The sequence below is a fragment of the Simochromis diagramma genome, unplaced genomic scaffold (assembly GCF_900408965.1).
Source record: "Simochromis diagramma unplaced genomic scaffold, fSimDia1.1 OVJJ01000176.1, whole genome shotgun sequence".
NCBI classification, from domain to species: Eukaryota; Metazoa; Chordata; class Actinopteri; order Cichliformes; family Cichlidae; genus Simochromis; species Simochromis diagramma.
The window spans coordinates 7,715,549-7,739,027 of record NW_024386892.1 but is presented as its reverse complement, the minus strand read 5'-3'; the positions used below and the strand labels follow the sequence as shown (position 1 = coordinate 7,739,027).

The 23,479-nt window shown below is 40.3% G+C and overlaps 1 protein-coding gene across 3 annotated transcripts in view; it reads right to left on the bottom strand.

The window, feature by feature from the left end:
• Nucleotides 1-18,883: 18,883 nt before the first annotated feature.
• The window catches only part of kalrna (kalirin RhoGEF kinase a), a 152,010-nt gene continuing 147,414 nt past the window's right edge, over nucleotides 18,884-23,479 (bottom strand). For all 3 annotated transcript variants that reach the window (XM_040034117.1, XM_040034118.1, XM_040034119.1), the window contains one exon: nucleotides 18,884-23,441. In XM_040034117.1, the coding sequence (XP_039890051.1) occupies nucleotides 22,893-23,441 (549 nt within the window). In that variant the 3' untranslated portion in view covers nucleotides 18,884-22,892. The remainder of the gene's footprint in view (nucleotides 23,442-23,479) is intronic.

Sequence of the window (23,479 nt, the reverse complement as noted above, 5' to 3'; positions counted from 1 at the left end):
AAATGAAGATTCAAATAGTGCATATGATGCATTCTTATCAACTGTAATTTCACTATATGAAAAACATGTCCTTTAATGAAGATCACTAGAAAGCATCACAGATCAAATAAGCCATGGATCACAAAGGGGATAGAAGATGCATGTAAAAAGAAAAATAATCTATATAAGAGATTCATAAAACAGAGGACAAAAGATGCTGAAATAAAGTACAAGTTATATAAAAATAGATTAGTAAATATTATAAGAACAAGTAAGAAAGAATATTACCACAAATTATTGGAGCAAAGCAGAAGTAACACACAAGAAACATGGAGGATATTAAACAGTATAATCAAAAAGGGCTCAAAAAATAAGAATTATCCAGATTATTTTAAAAAAGATAAAGATATTGTGCTTGATAAAACTAAAGACATTGCAAATGGATTTAATGATTTCTTTGTAAATGTTGGTTTTAATTTAGCAAAAGAAATTCCAGAGTCAAGAAATATTAACGACCTAAATAAACATATTACTGTGTCCACCATGTTTATTGGTGCTGCAACTCTTGGGGGTTGTTCTTGATAAGACCCTGTCCTTTGAGTCACATCTTGCTGCTACAGTGAAAAAGGCCCAACAAAGACTGTATTTTTTAAGGAGGTTGAGAGGTTTTAAGGTTTCATCTGAAATGATGACTCTCTTTTATAAAAGTTTTATTGAATCTGTTTTAACTTTCTGTATCATTGCTTGGTACGGTAGTATGTCCATGGATAATAAGACCAGACTTAACAATCTGGTTAAAGTGGCGGGCAAGATTTCAGGGAGGTCTCAGGTCCAGCTTGTGGACTTTTATAACAGGCAGGTGCTGAGGAAGGCAACTTCTGTCCTGTTGTGTTCAGATCATCCTCTCTTTAACGATTTTCAACTGCTTCCATCAGGTCGTCGTTATAAAATGACTGCAGTGAAGACAAAGCGACACAAATTGTCGTTTGTACCTAGTGCTATTATCTTAATTAACAACACTAAATTGTAAGTGTTGTTGCCATTGCACATTGCACTTTTTTTGATGGAAAATCTAGGTTGTTTTATCAGGCTTATATTATATTATAGTATTTTTTTAATGAGTGTACGTAATGTGTTGGTTGTATGTTTGTTGTTCGTTTTGACATACTGCGAATTAATTTCCCATCAGGGACAATAAAGTTGACCATTGACCATTGACTCATAGAGAAATAATTAACATTGTGAAGACATTTAAAAATAAAAAGTCCACTGACTGTTTTGGTATTGACATGATATTAGTTAAAAGTATTATAGAATATATAGTGCAACCTTTCGCATACATTTGTAATCTGTCCTTTCAAACTGGTGTGTTTCCCTCACAAATGAAAATAGCAAAAGTTATTCCAATCCATAAAAACAGAGAGAGATGTCAGTTTACCAATTATAGGCCAATATCACTACTCCCACAGTTCTCAAAAATTTTAGAGAAGTTATTTGTTAATAGACTTGATAAATATATTGAGAAGCATAATCTCCTAAGTGATAACCAACATGGCTTTAGAGCGAAAAGGTCCACTTCGATGGCAGTGATGGAAGTTGTAGAAGGGATATCCAATGCTATAGATAATAAGGAATATACTGTTGGTGTTTTTATAGACTTAAAAAAGGCGTTTGATACAATTGATCATTCTATATTAATGAATAAACTAGAGAGATATGGCATAAGAGGGATAGCATACAAGTGGATGAAAAGTTACCTGGATGAAAGATATCAATATGTCGAATTCAATAATGTAAAATCTAAGCAGTTGAAGGTAACTTGTGGTGTTCCTCAGGGCTCTGTGCTGGGCCCTAAATTATTCATATTATATATAAATGACATATGTAGTGTTTCCAAACTGTTAAAATGTGTATTGTTTGCTGATGATACCACTCTGTACTGCTCAGGTAAAAACCTAGAACAGCTTCTGACTACAGCGGAAAAGGAGTTAAATATATTAAAAAACTGGTTTGATGTAAATAAGTTATCATTAAATATAAAGAAAACAAAATTGATTATTTTTGGCACTAGACAAATGAAAAATGTATCTAAAATCAGGGTTAATGGAATTGAAATTGAAAGAGTGTACGAAAATAAATTTCTTGGAGTGATGATTGATGATAAGCTGAGTTGGAAGTCTCATATAAACCACGTGAAAACAAAAATGTCAAAAACCATTGCTATTCTCTATAAAACAAAGCATGTTCTGAACAAAAAATTATTATACACACTTTATTGTTCTCTGTTGCTTCCATATATGACTTACTGTCTGGAGATATGGGGTAATGCATATAAAACAAACACTCTTCCTATTTTCAAGTTACAAAAAAGAGCTATAAGAATTATAAATCAATCAAACTATATAGAACCAACTAACATTTTGTTTATTAATCTGAATACCCTGAAATTTTATGATTTAGTTGAATATAAAATGGCACAGATAATGTATAAAGCACAAAATAACTTGCTTTGCCCCAGTACTCAGAAGCTGTTTAAAGTCAGAGAGAGTCAATATGACTTAAGGGGAACAGATTTCTTTAAAAAAACAAAACAAGATGAGGACAAATATAAAGCAGAGATGTGTTTCTGTTAGAGGAGTTAACCTGTGGAATAGTTATGACAGTGATTTAAAAAGGTGAAGTTCATTTTCCTTGTTTAAAAATATGTTTAAAACCAGAGTATTAGAAAAATATATAAATCAAGAATGAAAAGAGCAAAAAAAAAAAACCAAAAAAAAAACCCCTCTTGATTCTTTTGCTTTGATGTAGTTACTTATCTAAGGTGGAAAGTGTTTTTTTTTTCTTGTTTGTTTGTTTGTTTTGTTTTTGCTTTGTTTTATTATTTGCTTCGAGCCCTGTGTACAGGAGCTGCATACAAAAAGATATTTTGTGAAAAGGGTTGGCGTAATAAGCAAATGCTTCAGCCAATACCTTTTGATTAGCCTTGTCTCATGCTTTCTTGCTTTGTGGTAGATCTTTGTTCTGTTTTCACTGAGATATTTGAATGCTAATCAATAAAAATCAAATCAAATCAAAGCTGTGTAGCTAGTGATCACGTAGTACATCATTATATACCAGCTAGGCCCAACTTCAGTAACCCTACAAACGTCACTGCTGTTTAGTTTTCTGTCTTCATTTATGTTGGAAGTGATAGCAGAGCTGTACGTTTGAATTTTTTCAGAAATCTCTCAGTCAGAACATGCTATATCATGTTTAGGTAACTAGCGAAACTAGCGAGCTAACTTCCGCTAACTTCCTGCTAACTTCTAACGCCGTTAAATGTAATAAATTCTGTTTTCATGGATGCCTTCATAGTTACACCTGGTAAAGCAGCAACGCTGATCGTTTTATTAAAGATGAAAGAATTGAGACAGTTTTTAACTCTCAGTGATGCTGCAGTGCTCGTTTCAATTTGGGACCTGAAGGGGACCCGCTTTACTCCCACATTTACGAGCGCCTTAGTCCGACAAATACGGCAATAACGACGGCCCGCTTGCATGTTCTACAAAAAAAATGTGCTTTGTTGTGTATCCGACGGACAAACACCAAACCAGTTCCACATCACTGAAGTTGCACCATTTTTACAAACCAATTCTGGTTCATCCGTTTCACTCAACAATCGGCCATGTGCGTATGAAAACAAAGGCACTGCGCATGCGTGTTTTACCCATATTCTATCGCGATATTTCATTTTCTTATCGTTGCCTAACATTATACCGGTATTACCGAGAACGGTATAATACGGCCCAGCCCTAGATACGTTCTCCCTGTCTTGGTAAACATATGTGACATACAGGGAGTGCAGAATTATTAGGCAAATGAGTATTTTGTCCACATCATCCTCTTCATGCATGTTGTCTTACTCCAAGCTGTATAGGCTCGAAAGCCTACTACCAATTAAGCATATTAGGTGATGTGCATCTCTGTAATGAGAAGGGGTGTGGTCTAATGACATCAACACCCTATATCAGGTGTGCATAATTATTAGGCAACGTCCTTTCCTTTGGCAAAATGGGTCAAAAGAAGGACTTGACAGGCTCAGAAAAGTCAAAAATAGTGAGATATCTTGCAGAGGGATGCAGCAGTCTCAAAATTGCAAAGCTTCTGAAGCGTGATCATCGAACAATCAAGCGTTTCATTCAAAATAGTCAACAGGGTCGCAAGAAGCGTGTGGAAAAACCAGGGCGCAAAATAACTGCCCATGAACTGAGAAAAGTCAAGCGTGCAGCTGCCAAGATGCCACTTGCCACCAGTTTGGCCATATTTCAGAGCTGCAACATCACTGGAGTGCCCAAAAGCACAAGGTGTGCAATACTCAGAGACATGGCCAAGGTAAGAAAGGCTGAAAGACGACCACCACTGAACAAGACACACAAGCTGAAACGTCAAGACTGGGCCAAGAAATATCTCAAGACTGGTTTTTCTAAGGTTTTATGGACTGATGACATGAGAGTGAGTCTTGATGGGCCAGATGGATGGGCCCGTGGCTGGATTGGTAAAGGGCAGAGAGCTCCAGTCCGACTCAGACGCCAGCAAGGTGGAGGTGGAGTACTGGTTTGGGCTGGTATCATCAAAGATGAGCTTGTGGGGCCTTTTCGGGTTGAGGATGGAGTCAAGCTCAACTCCCAGTCCTACTGCCAGTTTCTGGAAGACACCTTCTTCAAGCAGTGGTACAGGAAGAAGTCTGCATCCTTCAAGAAAAACGTGATTTTCATGCAGGACAATGCTCCATCACACGCGTCCAAGTACTCCACAGCGTGGCTGGCAAGAAAGGGTATAAAAGAAGAAAAACTAATGACATGGCCTCCTTGTTCACCTGATCTGAACCCCATTGAGAACCTGTGGTCCATCATCAAATGTGAGATTTACAAGGAGGGAAAACAGTACACCTCTCTGAACAGTGTCTGGGAGGCTGTGGTTGCTGCTGCACACAATGTTGATGGTGAACAGATCAAAACACTGACAGAATCCATGGATGGCAGGCTTTTGAGTGTCCTTGCAAAGAAAGGTGGCTATATTGGTCGCTGATTTGTTTTTGTTTTGTTTTTGAATGTCAGAAATGTATATTTGTGAATGTGGAGATGTTATATTGGTTTCACTGGTAAAAATAAATAATTGAAATGGGTATATATTTGTTTTTTGTTAAGTTGCCTAATAATTATGCACAGTAATAGTCACCTGCACACACAGATATCCCCCTAAAATAGCTAAAACTAAAAACAAACTAAAAACTACTTCCAAAAACATTCAGCTTTGATATTAATGAGTTTTTTGGGTTCATTGAGAACATGGTTGTTGTTCAATAATAAAATTATTCCTCAAAAATACAACTTGCCTAATAATTCTGCACTCCCTGTATAGAAGATGGAATGCAGTGTGTTTCTGCTTGAGCCCATTAGCAAGGACAGCCTTGATGATGGAGACATGAAATCTGGAATACAAAATAAGAAAGTGGAACAAGTGCTCAGCCAGTACTTTCTGATTCGTGTCTCTGAGAAATCAGCTGGTTGACCAAATGGGCAAAGTTTAACCAGCTATTCTCAAAACACACCACCTTCATTTTTCATTAATATTTTTAATCCCACTGTAGATAAACGATGTCCCACAGTGCTCGAGCTCTTTAGTTCTGCTGATTTCTCATTTATTTTATTATACTCTCATGAAAGATGTAGACTTGCTTTTCTGAGCTATTCAAAAGATAACAACAACAAAAACAGTGATATGTGGTCCTTGCAGGAAAGCCACTACAAACATATTACTGTAGATGAATTATTATTTAATGAAATAGTTAACTATTTAAAACGAGTCCTAAAAGTCTTTAATATAACACAGAGAGGATTTTTCTGCACAATTATTTTCATATTTGATTATTAATCCAATTTGCCAGTAATATAGTTTTATGTGGAAAGAAGTGTTTTTATAGTGTTTCATTGCTTCTTTTGCTAAAGATTCTAAAATAACCAAGGGATAAAATATTACGAGGTAGGAATGCAGAAAAGTGACGACGTCGACTTCAGCAAGCTCTGTGCTGAGGAGGCTGCCATCAAATATAAAAGACTGAAAGACCAGTAGCACAAACTGCAGAGTATGAACATGGTCCAATGTTTTCACACGTGTGATGGAGGTGGGGCATTTTACCACACGCCACTGCTGGAAAGAACAGGAAGCCAAGAGAAAAGACAAATGATAAAGACTTGTAAATTTATTTTCTCATGACTTTGCACTGTGTGACTGTTCACTTCACTTAGACACAGTCATTCTTCAATAGATGTTCAAACTTCACAATGGCGTCTCAATGGGGAAACACAAATATTAAAATAGAAAAACAAAGATTAGCAGCAGCCAATTAATTTTGTGTTAAAGGAGCAAAAAGCTCAATTCTGCAGCATGAGCCACAAACATCCTGAACATTTTTGCTGGTGCTATCCAAAACATCAGCACAAATCTTTTGGATGACTTAAGACATAAGTGACAAAAAAGGAAAAGAGCAGGAGACAGCGGGTCACTCATAATGTCTTATGACACCAGCGCTACTTTTAGAACTAAGTTTAGCTGTATGAAATCCTCTGGCAGACTTTAAACAACTTTACTATAAATTAATAAAGGCACAAGTCTGTTACTGTCTGGACTGCCGGGGGTGGGGGTGGGGGGGTAGAAATAGGGGATATAGGGAGAGAGAACAGGTTGGTGCAATAGAGACGAAAAAAGGGAAAACTATGTATCTCTAAATGATCTGTAATCATTGTACTTTCATATTATGGCAGCCACAAAACGGCTGATGAGTGATATTGTTGTGAATGTATATTTATGTCATGAACAGGTTTACAGTTTCTGGAGGATTACATGTTTATAGTGTTGCTTCAGTAGAGTACTCTGTCATGCTGAAGCAAAACGACAAAAGCAAAATGACTCAAAATGACAAAATGACTCCTGCTGTACAGGTGAAAATAGAGCAACAGGACCGCTGAGTCTTTGGCTTTATTTATTTTCTGCTGTGTTTTACTTGCATCTATTTGAAAGACTGAGTGTAAACACAAAAAATATTTTATTTTATGAGCTGGAATGTGCAGAAAATAGGTTTAAATGTTAAACTAATTTCTTCCAGTCAGAGAATGTTGCATATAATTTAATTTATGTTTGCATAAAGTTAAAAGATTAAAACGAATAAAACAAGTTTTAAAAAGAGACTTTTCCATTTGATTACATTTAGTATGATGGATTATGCAGAAACAGTAGAACTGGGCTGAAAGATCTATCGCTTTATCACCTATTCAGGTTGTAAATGGTGTTTTTAAAAAGTAACTAAGTACTTTTGAAAATAAGTAATCAGTAAAGTAACGGGATTACTTTTTTGGGGAAGTAACAGTAATTACTTACTGATTACTTTTTTCAGTAACTAATCAAACTCTAGATCTTGTTCTGACAGATGGCACAGAGACACTTTTGTCTAATCATTATTTAATAATATTCAAAGTTACAATAATGGACTGCACAGCAGTGGGATAGTAAGGTAGCACTTTTATGAACGTGCTGTTAAGTAGGGATACCTCTATAGGTAGAGTGGTGGCCCCATGACAGTATGTTTGCACTGAAGTACCGCAGCAATTTCCTAATGTTGTAAACCTGCTCAACATTTGGCAATAAAACCCTTTCTGATTGTGATTCTGATGATCGGAAGGTCGGTGGTTCGATTTCCCCTTAACAGTTAACTTGAGATACCTGCGAGCAAGGTACTGTCCACTGCTTCACTGAGTGAATGGGTTAAATGGAGAGAGAGAAGATTCCCCAATAAAGTATACATTATTAATATTAAGTACTGTAAGTTTAAGGGTCTAATTCCTCTATTGTTGTCTTCTTTAGTGCCAACACAGTGCAGAGCAGCACCCTAAAGTGTACTCCCACAGAGGCTACACCCACGATACAGCTACTGTGGCTCCTCCTAATAAGAACTCTCAAATTAGAAGTACTTGACTTCCTGTAACTCTCAAATGCACACCTTAAAGCAGATTACCTGTAAGCTGGAGAGGAAATGGCAACTCACGGATTTAGAAGTTCTGTGTTTAGCCAGGAAAAAGAAAAAAGATCAAATCTGTGTGAAAACATCTTACTATTGATCACTGATTGAATAAAATAAGAACAACTCCAGTTTTCTCTTCAGTGCTGTAGCCAGGCTGACAAAAAGCCAGAGCTCTTTTGAACCAAGCATTGCTCTAATCATAACTAGTAATGACTTCATAACTTTCTACAAAAATAACATTTTAAGCATTAGAGAAAAGATTATTGATGACTATCTCACAGATGTGATCTTATGTACTGCTAACTTTAGATCTACTTTCAGTAAAATCGATAATCATCAATACTGTTATTCTCCAGTTTATTTTTCTGAGTTAACTTTAACAATCACTTAACTTTGAAATAGTAACAAGAACGAAGCCAGCATTCTGAGAGCAAAGCACTCCTTTGGGGTGATATGGTACTATGAGGTCTTAAAGATTATATGATTATGGCTGGCCTCTCCAAACTGCTGAGTGTCTCTTTAGGCTTTTGCAGAACCACCACTCTGCTTTAATGCCATTCACCGCTATCTTTGGAGGGCTAACTTCAATATTTCATAGAAACCTCGGTCACAGGTAGAAATATCTCTCCTCAGAGACTGCAGACGTCACAGAGTTTATTTCTCGCCTCATTTAGATTTTTTTCAGCAGAAAAAAGCAGACTGTGTATGAGCTCTGTCCTCTTTTTAAGGTTAGACTTGGACAAACCTGTAAATGCAGTGCAGGATAAAAGAACAAAGAAAAGTGGGCGGTTGTTACATTTACAAAAGTCTAACTTGTAATTTGTACAAAATAATTTGATGTTTCTATCGTGAACGTAATTACATCACGTAGGATCTGCAGGAAATTTGTTCTTGTTGAGATGACATCATACAATCTAGTAAGAGTGCTTAGTTTCCTGGACTCACAAAATTCACAAGATCACACGAGATTTCAAACCACAGGAAAACCACTGGAGTTATAACTACACACACCACGTGTACGCTGTTGCTATTTATTGTGGTTTAACCTGTCAAGGACAAAAAAGTAAAGAAAAATCTGCATCAAGCCTGGTAATCGTAGCTTTCCTACTTTCGTGAATTCTGTGGTGGTGCTCAGTGGTGCAGTGGTTAGCACTGTTGCCTCACAGCAAGAAGGTACTGGTTTAATTCCTTTCAGGGCACTCTGGTTTCCTCCCACAGTTTACGGGTTTTTCTAGGTTAATTGGTGATTCTAAATGACCTGTTAATGTAAATGGTTGTTTGTCTCTTTGAGTTACCCTAACCCTGTGATAGACTGGTGAACTGTCCATGGTCTACCCTGTCTCTGACCCTATCACATCTGGCCCCAGCAACCCTGATAAAGATTAGAGGATGGATGAAGTGGAAGTTGTTGTAAATCCGTTAAACTCCACTGTTAACCAAACTCTAGACTTCGTTGAACATCATGTAGTATTTAAGTGTCCTACTATAACAAATATCAGCTTTAATAAATACCTGCCGCCCAGTGTGTGTTATTATGTAACAATGCAGGTCTCCTCTGCATAAATATAGTGCCCCACTTGAGTCTCAGTCCTCAAGACCACATCAATTTTCTTCTTTGTGTGTGTGTGTGTGTGTGTGTGTGTGTGTTCCTGTCTAGCTATCTTTGTGAGAACCAAAATCTGCATTCTACTATACTTGTGAGAACCGACAGTCACTTGTGAGGACACACTCACCGGTGTGTCCTCACAAGTTTGAAGCATTTTTGAGGCTCAAAATGTGGTTTTAGTGTCAGGGTTACAATTAGGTTATGGTTAGGTTTAGGGTCAGGGAAACCATTATGTCAGTGAAGGCCCTCACTAAGATAGCTGAACGGAGTTGTGTGTGCACGCTCGTGTGTGTGCGTGTGTGGGGGGGTCAGCTGCCTCTCATTTGTCTGAACTGCCCCACAGTGCTCTGACAAAACTTACCCTGTATTATAAAATATTGGTTACAGAACAAAGGCTGTCTAGCTCTACGATAGAAATCACAATTTAATAATGAAAGTCATGAAAGGCTGACTTATAGTTTTGCTCCTTCTCTAATGATGTGTTTTAATGTCTGTGAGTGTCAGCCTTTCTAATCTTTTGAACAGACACACTCCATCTGATGGAAAACTGGATATCTGTTTCTTTACTTTTGACGAGCTGTCATCATGTGTCACTGCATATCCTTTAATCAGCTTTCCATGTTAATCTCTCCATCCCTCTCTTTCTGTCAGCTCTAATCCTGTTTTACTTTCATTGCCATTTCACTCACATTTGTTCTTGACTTTATAGTTTTGTCTTCAAATCATCACTGCTACTGAAACTGCATTGTTAGAGACCATAATGGATTTTGTACACATCACAGATTATTGCTCAGAATGAATTTTTCTGCTATGATTCTGCTTTCCTCCTGCAAATATGCTCAGCTGTATAACAGGAAGCTAACGTTCAGTTTCAGTCCAAATCGATAATATATCTATTGCATTTATATAGCGCTTTTCGAGGCTCTTAAAGCGCTTTACAATTCCACTATTCATTCACACGCTGGTGGAGGTAGCTACAGACCGACAGAAGCGAGGCTGCCATATCGCGGCATCGGCCCCTCTGGCCAACACCAGTAGGCAAGTAGGTGAAGTGTCTCGCCCAAGGACACAACAACTGAGACTGTCCAAGCCGGGGCTCGAACCGGCAACCTTCTGATTACAAGACGAACTCCAATACAGCTTGTTTTCATGAAGCTGGTATGATGCAGAACTGTACTGTGCAGTTCTTTAACCTCCTAAGAGCTGAACTCTTTTATGGCATTTTTAATTTCTCTTTGATATTTGGGCTGATTGGAACCTGATGAATGTAAAAACAAAGAATTACGTGATTTTTTTTTTACCTGATTTTTGCTTCTGAGAAAAATGAGATCCACATATGAGGACATTCGTTTTAAATTTCGATTGAACAGTGGCAGTATAACATCCTTGTGAGTGGATATCAGGTCCTTGCAGAGCAAAACTTAGTATTTTGGTCTAGACAACCCAAAATGTGATGTCCACATATGTGGACACCAGGTCCTAGGAGGTTGAAGACCCAAACCCTGATCTTTGGCAAGGTTTGTCTGGCTGGACTCAGGAATGAAAGTTCAGTGAGTTTATTTATATTGTTGTACGACCCTGGAGTCTGAATTATCCACTTCAACCATGACCTGTTGGGCAGTGTCGGGCTGAATGAGGACCGGTGCAGTGTCAAACTGGTTCTTAAGAGTGGTGAAGGCTGAGCAGCATTGTTCCACATGAATGGCAGCTTGGGAGGAGTCAGAGCACTGAGAGGTAGAACAGTTTTACAGACATTTTGATTAAACTGGCAGTAATAACTGGTAAACCCCAAGAAGTGCTGATGTGTCCTTTCTCCACTACGTGACTGAGGAAGGAGATGGTATTTGTGTGGAATTCATGTTTCTTGGACTTAACAAAACTGTTATTTTCAAGGACATGTTGGAGAACCAATGTTGGAGAACCAGGAGTTAATTAAATGTCCTTTGTTGCCTCGAGGCACTCATGCCCTTAAAGGCACCTCAGGTGTTCTGCTGGGTAGAGCTTCATTGGTTGTTCTCTGTTGTCAGAGTCAAAGTTCAGGGTCCCAACCTCTTCCAGGGCAGCTCCTTTGGAGCCAGAAGCAGTGCAGCGCAGGGACTACTGGGTTTCAGTCTGGAGGCTGTGCTGGACACTCCATGTTTGCAAGCTCACCATCTTGTTCTTTTTCCTGAGGTGGTTCTGGCACAGCTTGGACTGATGGTTTGGGTCATTATCTTGCTGCAGGATGAACCCCCGACCAACTAGGTGCATACCAGAGGGTGCTGCATGGTGCTTCATAGTGCTGTGGTAGCTGTGTTGGTTCAGTCACCGACCCTGGATCAGCAAACAGCCCCAGACCATCACACTTCCTCCTCCATGTTTGACAAGTCATGTTTGGAAGTTTTCTCTTCACAGCTGAAACTGAGACTTGCTCACTACAACCACTATTAAGCTGCTTGAAGCTGTTGTCCCGTGAGCCCCATCACACAGCTGTTAACTCTCAGAAACTTGTCCTCTGACTCAGTCGTGTCTTTGTCTGCAGACCTCTTCCTGTCACAGTTTGTTTCTGAGCCTTTGGATGCTGAAGGAAACTGGACTCACTGACACTGTGACTTTCTTTGCAGGTTTGTGTAGGACAGACCGACATTTATACGTGTGATGACGGTCTGTATCTCTTGCATTGTTAATTGCCTTTTGCATGCCATTTTTGTAGCAACACTACTTTCTACAGTACAATACTGTTCAACTGATGCTCTGGGTATGGAACCTGGTGTGTGTGTGCAGGTGTGTTTGTGTGAGTATTGTATATACCTGCAGGGTAAATCCACAACATTCTGTGATGCTTTTATGCTTTTAACCTTCACAGTGGAAACCCAGCAAACACACTCCTTATTCTGGAATCCAGACACGTTCTCATTCATATTCATTCATCACCAAGTGCTACGAATCAAGCTGTTAAAAAACGAGAGAGAGGAAGTAAAAGAAAAAAGAATGGGTCCAGACAGACACGCTGGGAAAAAAGAAGAGAAGAGATCAAATAAAAGACAGTGATAGATATATCCACATCAACGTGTGTGGAGTCTAGTCCTTAACTTTCTAGTGTGTGTGGCCTAGGGTCCTTTGGGGGGGGGGCATCCACTGCAGTGGTGTGTTAACTTCATGACAAAGCCCACTAATACCAGCTAAGCATGACTGACAAGAGGAGGGACCTCCACATACACACCAACAACAAGTAACCCCCCTTTGAAAATCCTTCAGTGGCTTCCTCATGGCACAGGGCAGTGTTTCACCAGCTTATCATCCAAGAGCCAAATGTTCAGCTTTTTAAAAGTAAACGTAGCTGAAGACAAACTGGACCTGTGGGATGTTGCCTTGTAGTGGTCAGCTAGAATCCAAAACTAGGGTACAAAAGTCTCGTGCACAGCTGTTGAAAGTGAAACGCTTCTTTCCACCAGCTCAGCTCGCTGTCGTCTGAATTGCTGATTTTTTCTTTTTGATTCACAAGTGAATAAATTGAGTGAAATCAAATGGTAATTCATTGTGATTTACTGCTAAACAATAGCAGTAACCCCAAACCAACAATATTAGAAGAATGTCATTAATTACAGGTGCTGCTCTGTATCATGTAAGAGGAGGATACATTAATCTTGTATAACTGCTTCTGTAGCTTAAGCTAGTGTGCTATTATAACTTCAGACATATAGAGTGTCTGACTGTACAACAATAATCCCAAATACTTATTCACAGAAATCATGCAATTTCCTGTAAACTGTATTCTGCAGATACAGATAAGCAGTCCTACATTTTTCAAGTTCAATATTGTTAACAACGATGAAGCTGAAACTGCTGGACACTTAGAAGAGCTTAAGGATATAACGGGTCAGTGACAGGGAAAGAAAGTAGACCACACTTCAAAATCGTGACCATGCTACCATCTAGAGTTTTAAAAACAAAATTACAACAAGTCAAAGAGCTGCAAGCTGCTGTTAAGTTGTTTTATCTATTGCTTAATAATTCCACTAAAATATTACGCTCAAAAACTGAATACTACTCATGAGTATAGCACCACGGCTAAAAACATCTGGGACATTGATCAGCTGCTGTACTGTTATTGAAATTAACAGGCACGCTAAAGGATCAACAATGAGACAACCCCCCAAAATAGGAATAGTTTTACAGATTGAGGTCCCACAATTTCACTCCTCATCTTTTCTGACTGTCTTTTTCTCCAGTTTTGCACATGGCTAGAGTCAGTGCCTTTTTTTGCCTGTCTCGTTTGGTTCTTTAGCCATCAGAATTATTGTCTGAAGGCCAAGAAAGATGCCCAACAGATTTAAGTTGGGTTTGGGTCATTATCTTGCTGTAGGATGAACCTCTGTCCAACTAGGTGCACACCAGAGGGTACTGCAAGTTGCTAAATAGCCCAATTCTTTGATCTTTGGGCTGAAGGAAGAACAACACTTGCTGTATAAATGCTCAATCAACAATCACTTTAATCAGCACAATTCTCTTTTTTCCATACAACACTTTGAGCATTACAGACGTCCGGACGGGAGATTTGCACAGGTGGGTGACCAGCAAAATCTCGAAGTGTCTGACCATGCCTAGAGGCCCGAGCCCCCCATCCCCCAGAAGGGGCCTGACCGAGCCACCGGCACCAGGCTCCACCAAGCAGCCACTGGGAGTGAGCCGGTACATACCTGAGCGCCCAGCCCCGGACACCAAGAACCACCAACGCCTGAGGGCATCAGCCAGTGTGGTGGGGGGAGATAGGCCTCCGTACTTTGGAGGGCCTGAGATGTTCCCAGAGAGGTGGAGTCTAAGACCCGACCTGACATACAGACGAACAGGCGCACGCAGACACAAACATTCCTTCCCACCCTCATGCACACGTATACAAATACTCAGCACTCACCCGATGTAGGGATAGACATACATGGACACTGTACACACAATCACACTCCCCAAACATTCTCTATATCCCAGGTCCAGGACTTTTAAGCATATAGTTAGGGATGTATCAGGTGACCCTGAATCCTCGCTTAGTTATGCTGCAGTAGGTGTCGGCTGCTGCGGGCTGTTTCTTCTTTCAGCTTTTCCCCCTCTGTGTGTTCATACAGCACTCTGCATTTAATCATTAGTTATCAATAACCTCTCTTCCACAGCGTGCCTGCTTTCCTCCTCTCATGTCCAACCAGTGGCAGCAGATGGTACCGCTCCCTAATGCTGGTTCTGTCTTCTTTTTCCTTCCCACTGTCACCAAAGCGCTTGCTTACAGGGGGTCATCTGATTCTTGGCATTTTCTCTGTGTTATTGCAGAGTCTTTACCTTACAATATAAAGCACATTGAGGCAACTGTTATTTTGATTTGGTGCTACATAAATAAATGTTTATTGAACAAAATGATCATTGCTTTATGCCCAGTTTGGGGTATAGAAGTCAATTAAAGACATGTATTTTATGTATCGGGCTTCACCTGAAATGCAAAATGAAGTTACAGAAGAAAATTGTGTCCACAACTTGTTAAAAATATTTATAACTCCATATTTTCCTTTTCTGTTTACCATGCCATTGATTTACCTCCAGTATAAAATTAATTTCTTCAGCAGCAAGATGATAAGTTACACAGAGGTCCAGCTCATTCAGCATTCTGCTTTAACCTGTGACATTGTGGGTGTGTATGTGTGTGTGAAGTCTCTCTGAGCACTAACAAACTCACTCTTGGGATCTTTCCGTACTTCTGTTGTCCCGTTTCTTTTTTTTCTAATTGCATTTGTCGTGAAAACTGTGACAAACTGACTGCTGTTGGAGGTTACAGAGCATACAAAGTTAGGCCAACATTTGTGCCAACAGCAGGTGCTTCTGGGTACTGCGAGGTGCTTCCTCCCACTGCTCAAAGAGATGTATGATAATTGGTGATTTAAGGTTATAAGTAAAAATGAGAATGGATGGTTGTCTGTCTCTATGCACGAACTGTCCACTGTGTGTCCAGACCTTTAATATTGAATTATGAGGCACTGTACAATGTACAAGTAAAGCAGATATCATTCAAAATAATGGAAATAGTCTTGGTCTTACAAAGCATTATCGCAGCTGGACTGACAAGTATATGATATATACTATATATAACCATAAATTGAAACTTTTATTATATACAATTTATCAGTGGCAAACATACAAATACGCAGGTTGTTTCTTTGTAAAGAGTAACAAACCAGCAGGCAGGATGAAGTAGGAAGAGGCACTTTATACTCAGATATGCTGCTTCCCACAGTGAAAGCATCAGCACTGATTCTGGATGGACACTCTCAGGATACAGCACGGACCGGTCAGTTATAACAGAGGCTTCATAGGACTGCATGAGCCCCAGAGTTTGGCTCTGGGGCTCATTGTTAGTGCAGCTGTCCACACATAATTCCCTTTTCCATTATCCCAGTGGTGCTGGGATGGATCTGATTAATGATTCACAGCCGTCTGGAAACATTTTGATTCACTGGCAGCGTTTCAGTTCAAATTTGGTTTATTTTTCTCCTCATCAAGAGAGAGCACTGATGTCAACAAACCACCGAGCTACTGTACACATCAGGTACAGTTGGAAAGGTTGAAGAACCCGTTGACTGTTGGTGCACTTCCAGATCAGTGACTTTTCAATCACCCTTTTGGTTAAAGAATTATGTGTGTGGGTTTTTTTCACTTTGATTCAATTTTATTTTACTTATAAAGAGTTAAATCTCAACAGTAGTCACATCAAAGTGCTCTCCACAGTAACAGAGAGAAACCCCAACAATCAGATGACCCCATATGAGCGAGCTATTTGGCGACAGTGGAGAGGCTGTGGGTGAGAGGCGAGAGACAAGACCATAGGCTTGCTGTGGAAGCTAGCCAGAACTCATAACTCAATACAATCATTAGCAATAACTATGCTAAGCCAGCTAATTAATGTCTAGTTAGTGATAAATTCAGTCATGTTTTCAATATATGTCTCATTTATATATTTACATATGTTTATATTATTAAGTTTACAGGCTGTGAACTGAGTATCAATTTGAGTCCACACAGATGATGAAATACTGGGTTTGTGGTTTTTACTTCAAACTTTCCAGGCACGGCAGAGAATGGTCGTCTTTACAGGAATCACTGAACACGTGGAACACGAAACAAACACCTCATTGAGCTCAAATATAGAATTTCTAACATATCACATTTTTAAGGCCAGGTTATGCCTCAGATCTTATGAACACCCTGAGTGCTCGACTACATGAAGACTAAGTAAATGCAGAGGATGAACTCTTGTTCAGATGTATATCTGCACCTCTGAGCACAGGATTCATTCCTAATTACAATCAGGGTTTAAAAGCATCTGAAACCACAGTTGAAAAAGTCAAATTGTCTACAGGTGGATTGTTTTAATTAAATTTCCAGCTACTATTCGTTTTTCAGATTAATGTTCCTCAGTGTAAATTTAAAAAGAATAACTCATCATTTACAATACATTATTGTTTTTAGATTATTCTCAGAGTCTGGACCCTCAGACACACGATTCACTGCATGGGCTCAGGAATACTTCCAGAAACGTGTGAACATAGCTTCCTCTGTCACCCACAAACGCAGGTTAAATCCACAAACACCAGTCATTCCTGGACCAAAGACATTTAAAATCTGATTTTATTGTTTTCAGAAAAAATATGGACACCATGTTTTCCAAAACAATGAGGTGCTGGAGCTTCGCTGCCTGTTACCAGCACTCAGTTTTAAAGCTTGTCTCTCTGATGACATAGAGGTGCAAACGTACCTGGAACTGGCTGCTTGCACATCTGGAAAGCCACTATCAGTGCTGAAAGGTATGTGCAGGTTTAAGGCCAACATAAGCTCCCATACAGGCAATATCTTTTCCAGTGAATCTTTAACCAAGATCATGCTGAACTGCATGCTGCATTTGTTACAACAGCATGGATTTGTTGTAGAAGTTGTAGTCTTCATTTAACCAAATGAAGACTAATTTGCCACATCGTGAATTTAAAAGTAAGAGAGAGAAGATCCAGGACTGTTACGCAACTAGAATCCTATATTAGCCAGGAGTGAGACAGCATTGCTCTTCCACTAGTCCAGCAGCTCGTCTCCTCAGGTCCCTGACATTTATGGATCGTTGTTAAAAGAAGAGGGGACGCCATACAGCGGTAAACATGAACCTGTCTGAACTTTTCTGACACATGTTGGTGCCACCAAATTAAAAATGACCTAAGTTTTTCCTTAAACTGCTACAATTTCTCAGTTTAATCATTGGATATCATTTTTATTCTCCATTTTGAAGGAGACGTCGGATCATGAGATTTACAGATCATTGCATTCAGTTCAGATTCCATATTTTACACAGTGTTCCAACATTTGCACATTGCACTTATAATCCTAACGAGTTCCTGATCTGTCCTTTTGCCTTCTGGCTATTTTATTCTCCCAATGATCTGTTTATAAATGTGCAAGACCTAAACCCAGATTCTGGTCAATCAATCAAAACACACACCTATCCATCCATCTTGGGCCAAATCATGGGTGCAGTAGCCTGTGTAGCTCAGACCTCCCTCTGCTCAGGTCACAGATATAATCTCTCCAGCACGGGTCTACCCCGGGGCTTCCTTAGGTTGAAACACGCCTCACCCAGGTTTAATGCTCAGCTCTATCTGGACCCGCCTCGCATCACTACAGACACGGTCCCAACATCCCACTTCTCCTCTCCTCACTCATGAAAAAGACCAGGAAATACTTAAACTCCACTTGGGTTTAGCAACTGTGACCCAGTATGGACACTTCACCAGCTGAGAGTCATGGCCTCAGGCTTGAAGGTGAAATTCATTCTCACTGCTTCACACTCGGTTGTGAACCATTCCAGTGCAAGCTGGAGGCCACCGCCTAATGAAGCCAGCAGAATCACATCCTCTGCAAAAACTAGAGATAATTTTGAGGTCAGAAGTGTGAGTAGAGCACGGCTTTCTCTCCCGAGTCGCCTGACAGTTTGGCAGAATCAGTTTGAAGCAGACCTGAAGCAGTCTCGGTCAAAAGCCTGACAAAACTACTCCCACATCCATGGGCTGAGGTCCAGTCCCTCCTCATGCCTGCCTTCAGGGTGGGGCCACAGTGAACCTGGGCATTTGGCCCCTGAGTTTTTGCCCTCCGTATGGGTGTCTGGCCTCTCACCATGGACCAGTTTGCCTGCTAGAGTCTATCAAGGCCCCAAACAACACACACACCCCTCCACCACGGTTAGGTGAGTTTACATTTCTTTTTTTAATTAATTAAACTGTATTATTTATCAAACTTAGTTAATAACTTTGTAAGTACTAACAGACAGTATGGGTAAATGTGAGTTGGTTTAAAAAGAGCCAGTAAGTCACCGAGACTAGAACAGCAGTACATACATGTCAGTGCAGCCACGAGTTATTTTACACCATCATCTCATCTTTGCAATTATTGCACACAATGCTGTTCTGAGGGTACAGGACTAGACATATGTTAACAACAACGCTGGGATATGTAGAGCAGGCATGAAACAGGTGAGCAACATCAGCTAGTTTATTCTTACCTTCATCACCATCACCGGCTCAGTCATGAAGTCAACTGAATCCAGTTTTATTTATGCAGCACCTCATCACAACAACAGTTGCCTCAAAGTGCTTTAAACTAGTTTGTATTTCTGCGGCCACCTGTCTTCTATCCGAAGGTTTTTAGGTGGGATTCATTTATTTTGGTTATAGAATTGTTGCCTGCTGTATTTGGAAAACCTGGAAAACCTGGAATACCTGGGGACGGTGGCGACCAACTTTAATAACTGCCAGCCATCTCTAACAGCCGCTCTGTCCGCGAACACTCATTTTCCCGAGTGACCAGTCGGTCTGTGTGACCTCATCGAGCACCTTTCCTAAAGACACAGCTTGAAACGGTTTTCTTTATTGATTGATTTATTTTGCATGAGAGGTCGAAAAAACTGGGGAAGTCTGCAGTTTTCCTCTGATCATCGTCAGCTATTTTTAGTTCAAATTATGAACAAGACCAACAAGTCCACAATAAGACAGCAAGAATCTCTACTAGAAAGAGAGAGTGGTAAGAAAAAAGAAAAACAGCACTCGGACACACCTGAATCGATTGCAGCTGCAGTGACAGACACTTGGTAATATTTTACCAGACGTCCGATATGAAAGTTGCTTCTAAAGACGAATTTCCTTCCTGTGGACCATTTAGTATCCAAGCATGAACATGAGCTTTGCTGTTGTTTGACACTAAATGCTTAGAGGAAGATTGAGGATGAAAAACGGGGAGTGTGGCGAGTGGGTGAAAGCAGACGACAGAGCACATTCCACAAGAAAGTACATTCATCAGTAAACGTCTGCCTCCCAGGAACAGCGGCCACTTCATCCAAAGGGTCTGCAGCCGCACGAGCACATTTACAAGCTGAATGAATGAGATCCAACCACTACAGTTATTCACCACAGTGACTGGTTAACAAACATACAACAAAAAAGACTTCAGGGTGGAGTTTCCCACCTTCACACCAAATGTCACAGGCTTTACTTACAGAAACAGACAGTTTTGTAACCTGATTTCTAAACCATTACTGGTGATTTACATGCAGGTCTTTCCTGATTTGTATTTACTAGTCTGTAAACTACCTACTTTTTGGACAAAGAATCTGTAAACACTGATGCAAACTGTGTCCATGGTGCATCCTGCTAACGTCCGGTAGTCATCCATATATACCACAGAAGAAGGCGATCCAGACGCTGTTTGATCTTCCTTGAAGTAATGTCAACATGTTTGCATTTTAACTCCGTTTATTGTAGTTCAGGACAGTCCAGCACATTCACTACAGTTCAGTCAGAGTCCGCTGCTACACAGCTGTACAGTCACACTCGTTTAGTTCAGTGGGTTTAGTCATCCTCTGAACTCCATGTGTCGAGTAAACGGACTGCTCTAAGTCCCCAGAGCAAATATTACACCACCCTTAGTTCAGTCCTGAAATAAATAAACATTTAATAAATTAAAGGTAGATCATAGAAAAGTGCAGTCCTTATTCATGTGGCCTATATGACAGCTACAGGTAACAGTTTCTCCATAAATTATAATTCTACGCATCATTTTTCTTTGCGGAGAGACTTTTCCATGTAAGTAACAGCATCACACAACATACTGATGCATGTGTGATGAAGTCATGTTAGAAAAACAAACAAACATCGTCCATACTTAAAGTTTTAGATCCTTACAGATGCTTCGGTAACACTTCAAACTTTTATCAGTTTCTAGCTTGAGTGAGTCACAAATACTGTGTCATCAAATATGCAGAGGTGGCAAAACCACAGACAGTCGTCACTTTAGGAGAACGATGGACACTTGTGTTGCAAACTGCTGATTAAACTTCTTAGCTCAAGTAAAAGTGAAAATGCACAGAAATGTAAACTGAGCCCCGTGACTGCTGAAACACCTAAATAGTACAAGAACATAGTCGGGGATTAAAGTGGGATTTGGCAGGTGTGAAACTCTCAGATCAGTTGTACGGCTGGAGTGTGGGGAAACCAACATAAGCTCCATTCATTTTGATTGTGTACATTTTGTCTACAGGCTGTGATTGAATGACTTGTGTTGCTGCTGCTCTAAAATGTACCGCTCTTTGTGAATTTAACCAACTGAATTAACAAGATGTAAGCAGAGATTACACAGACTCACAAGGCTGTTTTACACTCCCTCTGTAGCACAAAGATGGAAGTCAGTGAGGGAGTCCAACCAGCATCAGCCGATGTAACACTGAGCATGAACGCAACAGGTTCTCTGCAGCAGGCAAACATCGTGCACTACTTTAAACTTAAGCACAGTGCTGTAGATGAACCGACTCAGCACTAAGCTGCTCTTTCATGCAACCTTTTAATAACACAAAGTCAGAATCCTTTGATTTGTTTTGCAGATGTGTGAGAAAACAAACGGATGGATCCAAAAACTCAAAACTACATTTAAATGTAATTTCCAATCTAGTTTTTTCACATTTCTCCATCTCTCAGTGAACGCATTCATTTCTCTCCCTGGGAAACAAAGCAGCTGTACTTGCTGTCCACACTGCACACAAACACTTTGTGTGTTTATATTTGTTGAGTTGTTTAAAGGTACATTTAAAATGATCTGCCAGTTAAAACATCGTTACTTCCTCTTCTGTAGTGCTAGCTACATGCTGAAGTGCATCGCAGCTCATGGTATCTACACCAAAAATGGTTTTTGTTGCGGTCCACTTTAACCCCCGAGTAGAGCTATTAATGTATGTGTGATGTATAACTGATGTTTTTGCCTCTTGTCGTAACAGGATTGTCGTCGATGTTACTGTCCTCAACATTTAGGTTCAAATCTGTTCCAGAGGGCCTGCAGTGATGTGAAATGATAATAATATTACCCCTTAAATGTGTCAAAGCTAAAGTAATGAGCCTTTTATGAAAATGTAGGGAGTAAATACAGATACCTGAAAATCCTACTTAAGTACTGTAACAGAGTATTTGTTATTTCCCACCTCTGTAGTAATCTGTAATCCTTTGCTTGAAAGGAGTAAAAACAGGAGAAAGAAAAGTGACAAAGAAACTGGAGAAGAGGAAGAAGATATTTTGAATACCAGCATATTCGAGTAAACTGTGGGGAAATATATTTCCCTTCAAAAGTGTAATTGTAGTTGAAGTTTATCGATATGCAAATATAATTTTTAGGACACTGTGCTGACACTGTCCTTGAAAGGAAATGATTACAAATATACCAGAAACAGGCTCAGCACGGTGTGTCACTGTTCCTGCAACTGTCCAACTACCTGCAGTTCAAACAGCACTTTGTGCAGGACCCTCTATTAAGCGACAGGCAGCACTGCCCCAGAGCCTGAGATCAACTGCACGAGTCCTCAGCTCAGCGAGAGGCCTCTGCAAAGTCCCAACAGTTAGTGACATGACGGTAAACTGCAGTAAACACATCCAGTTCCACCTTAGTCCAGCTGACTTCTTTGGGTTCTTGTGGTGTTTTGGCAGTTTACCTGACCCGCTTCATGTGTCATTGCTGAAATCGGTAAATGAACAAATAACAAGGTAATAGAATAAATAAATATTCTGGGGTTAAGGTTTTGGTCTACAGGGGACTGATCGTGGTCCTGCAGTAGCAAGAGATTCCATTTTGCACCACAGGAAGGATTCAGCACCAAACATCTGTCCCACGCACACACTGACAGACAGACAATCAAACGCTCCTGTGGGAGTTCAGATCCCGTCACAGTGTGTTTCCCATGCCGCTGCTCACCAGCCCTTTCACGTTCATAATGGGCCGAACGTCGTGCAGTTGTCTCCTTCGATCGATAAATGTGGCCAACCGTGCCGTGTCCAGTGGTGTCTTGGAGTACTCCCCACCTCCACGACCCACCCACAGATGTTGGAGACAGGAAGTAGCACTCGGCCGCTTCCTGGGATCCTGCTGCAGTAATGATGACACAAAATCCCTCGCCACCTGGCTCACATTGCAGAAGTATTCATCTGGGAAGCAGAAGTCTAGGCGGCAGATGTTGATGCAGGTTTCCTCCGGTGACTCGTCCAGAAACGGAGAAACGCCACTAAGCATGACATAAGCCAGAACACCCAAGCTCCACATGTCTGTGGCCACGGAGACTGGAGCGCCACGGATCAGCTCAGGTGCAGCGAACTCTGGATTCCCGAGCAAGAGGTGGACGTATCGGCGGTGGGCAGACAACTGGACAGCATCGCCAAAATCGATTAACTTAATACTGGGCATGGGAGAATGGAGGTTGACCATGATGTTCTCGGGCTACAGCAAAAACAGAGTTATGACTTAGACACAGGTGA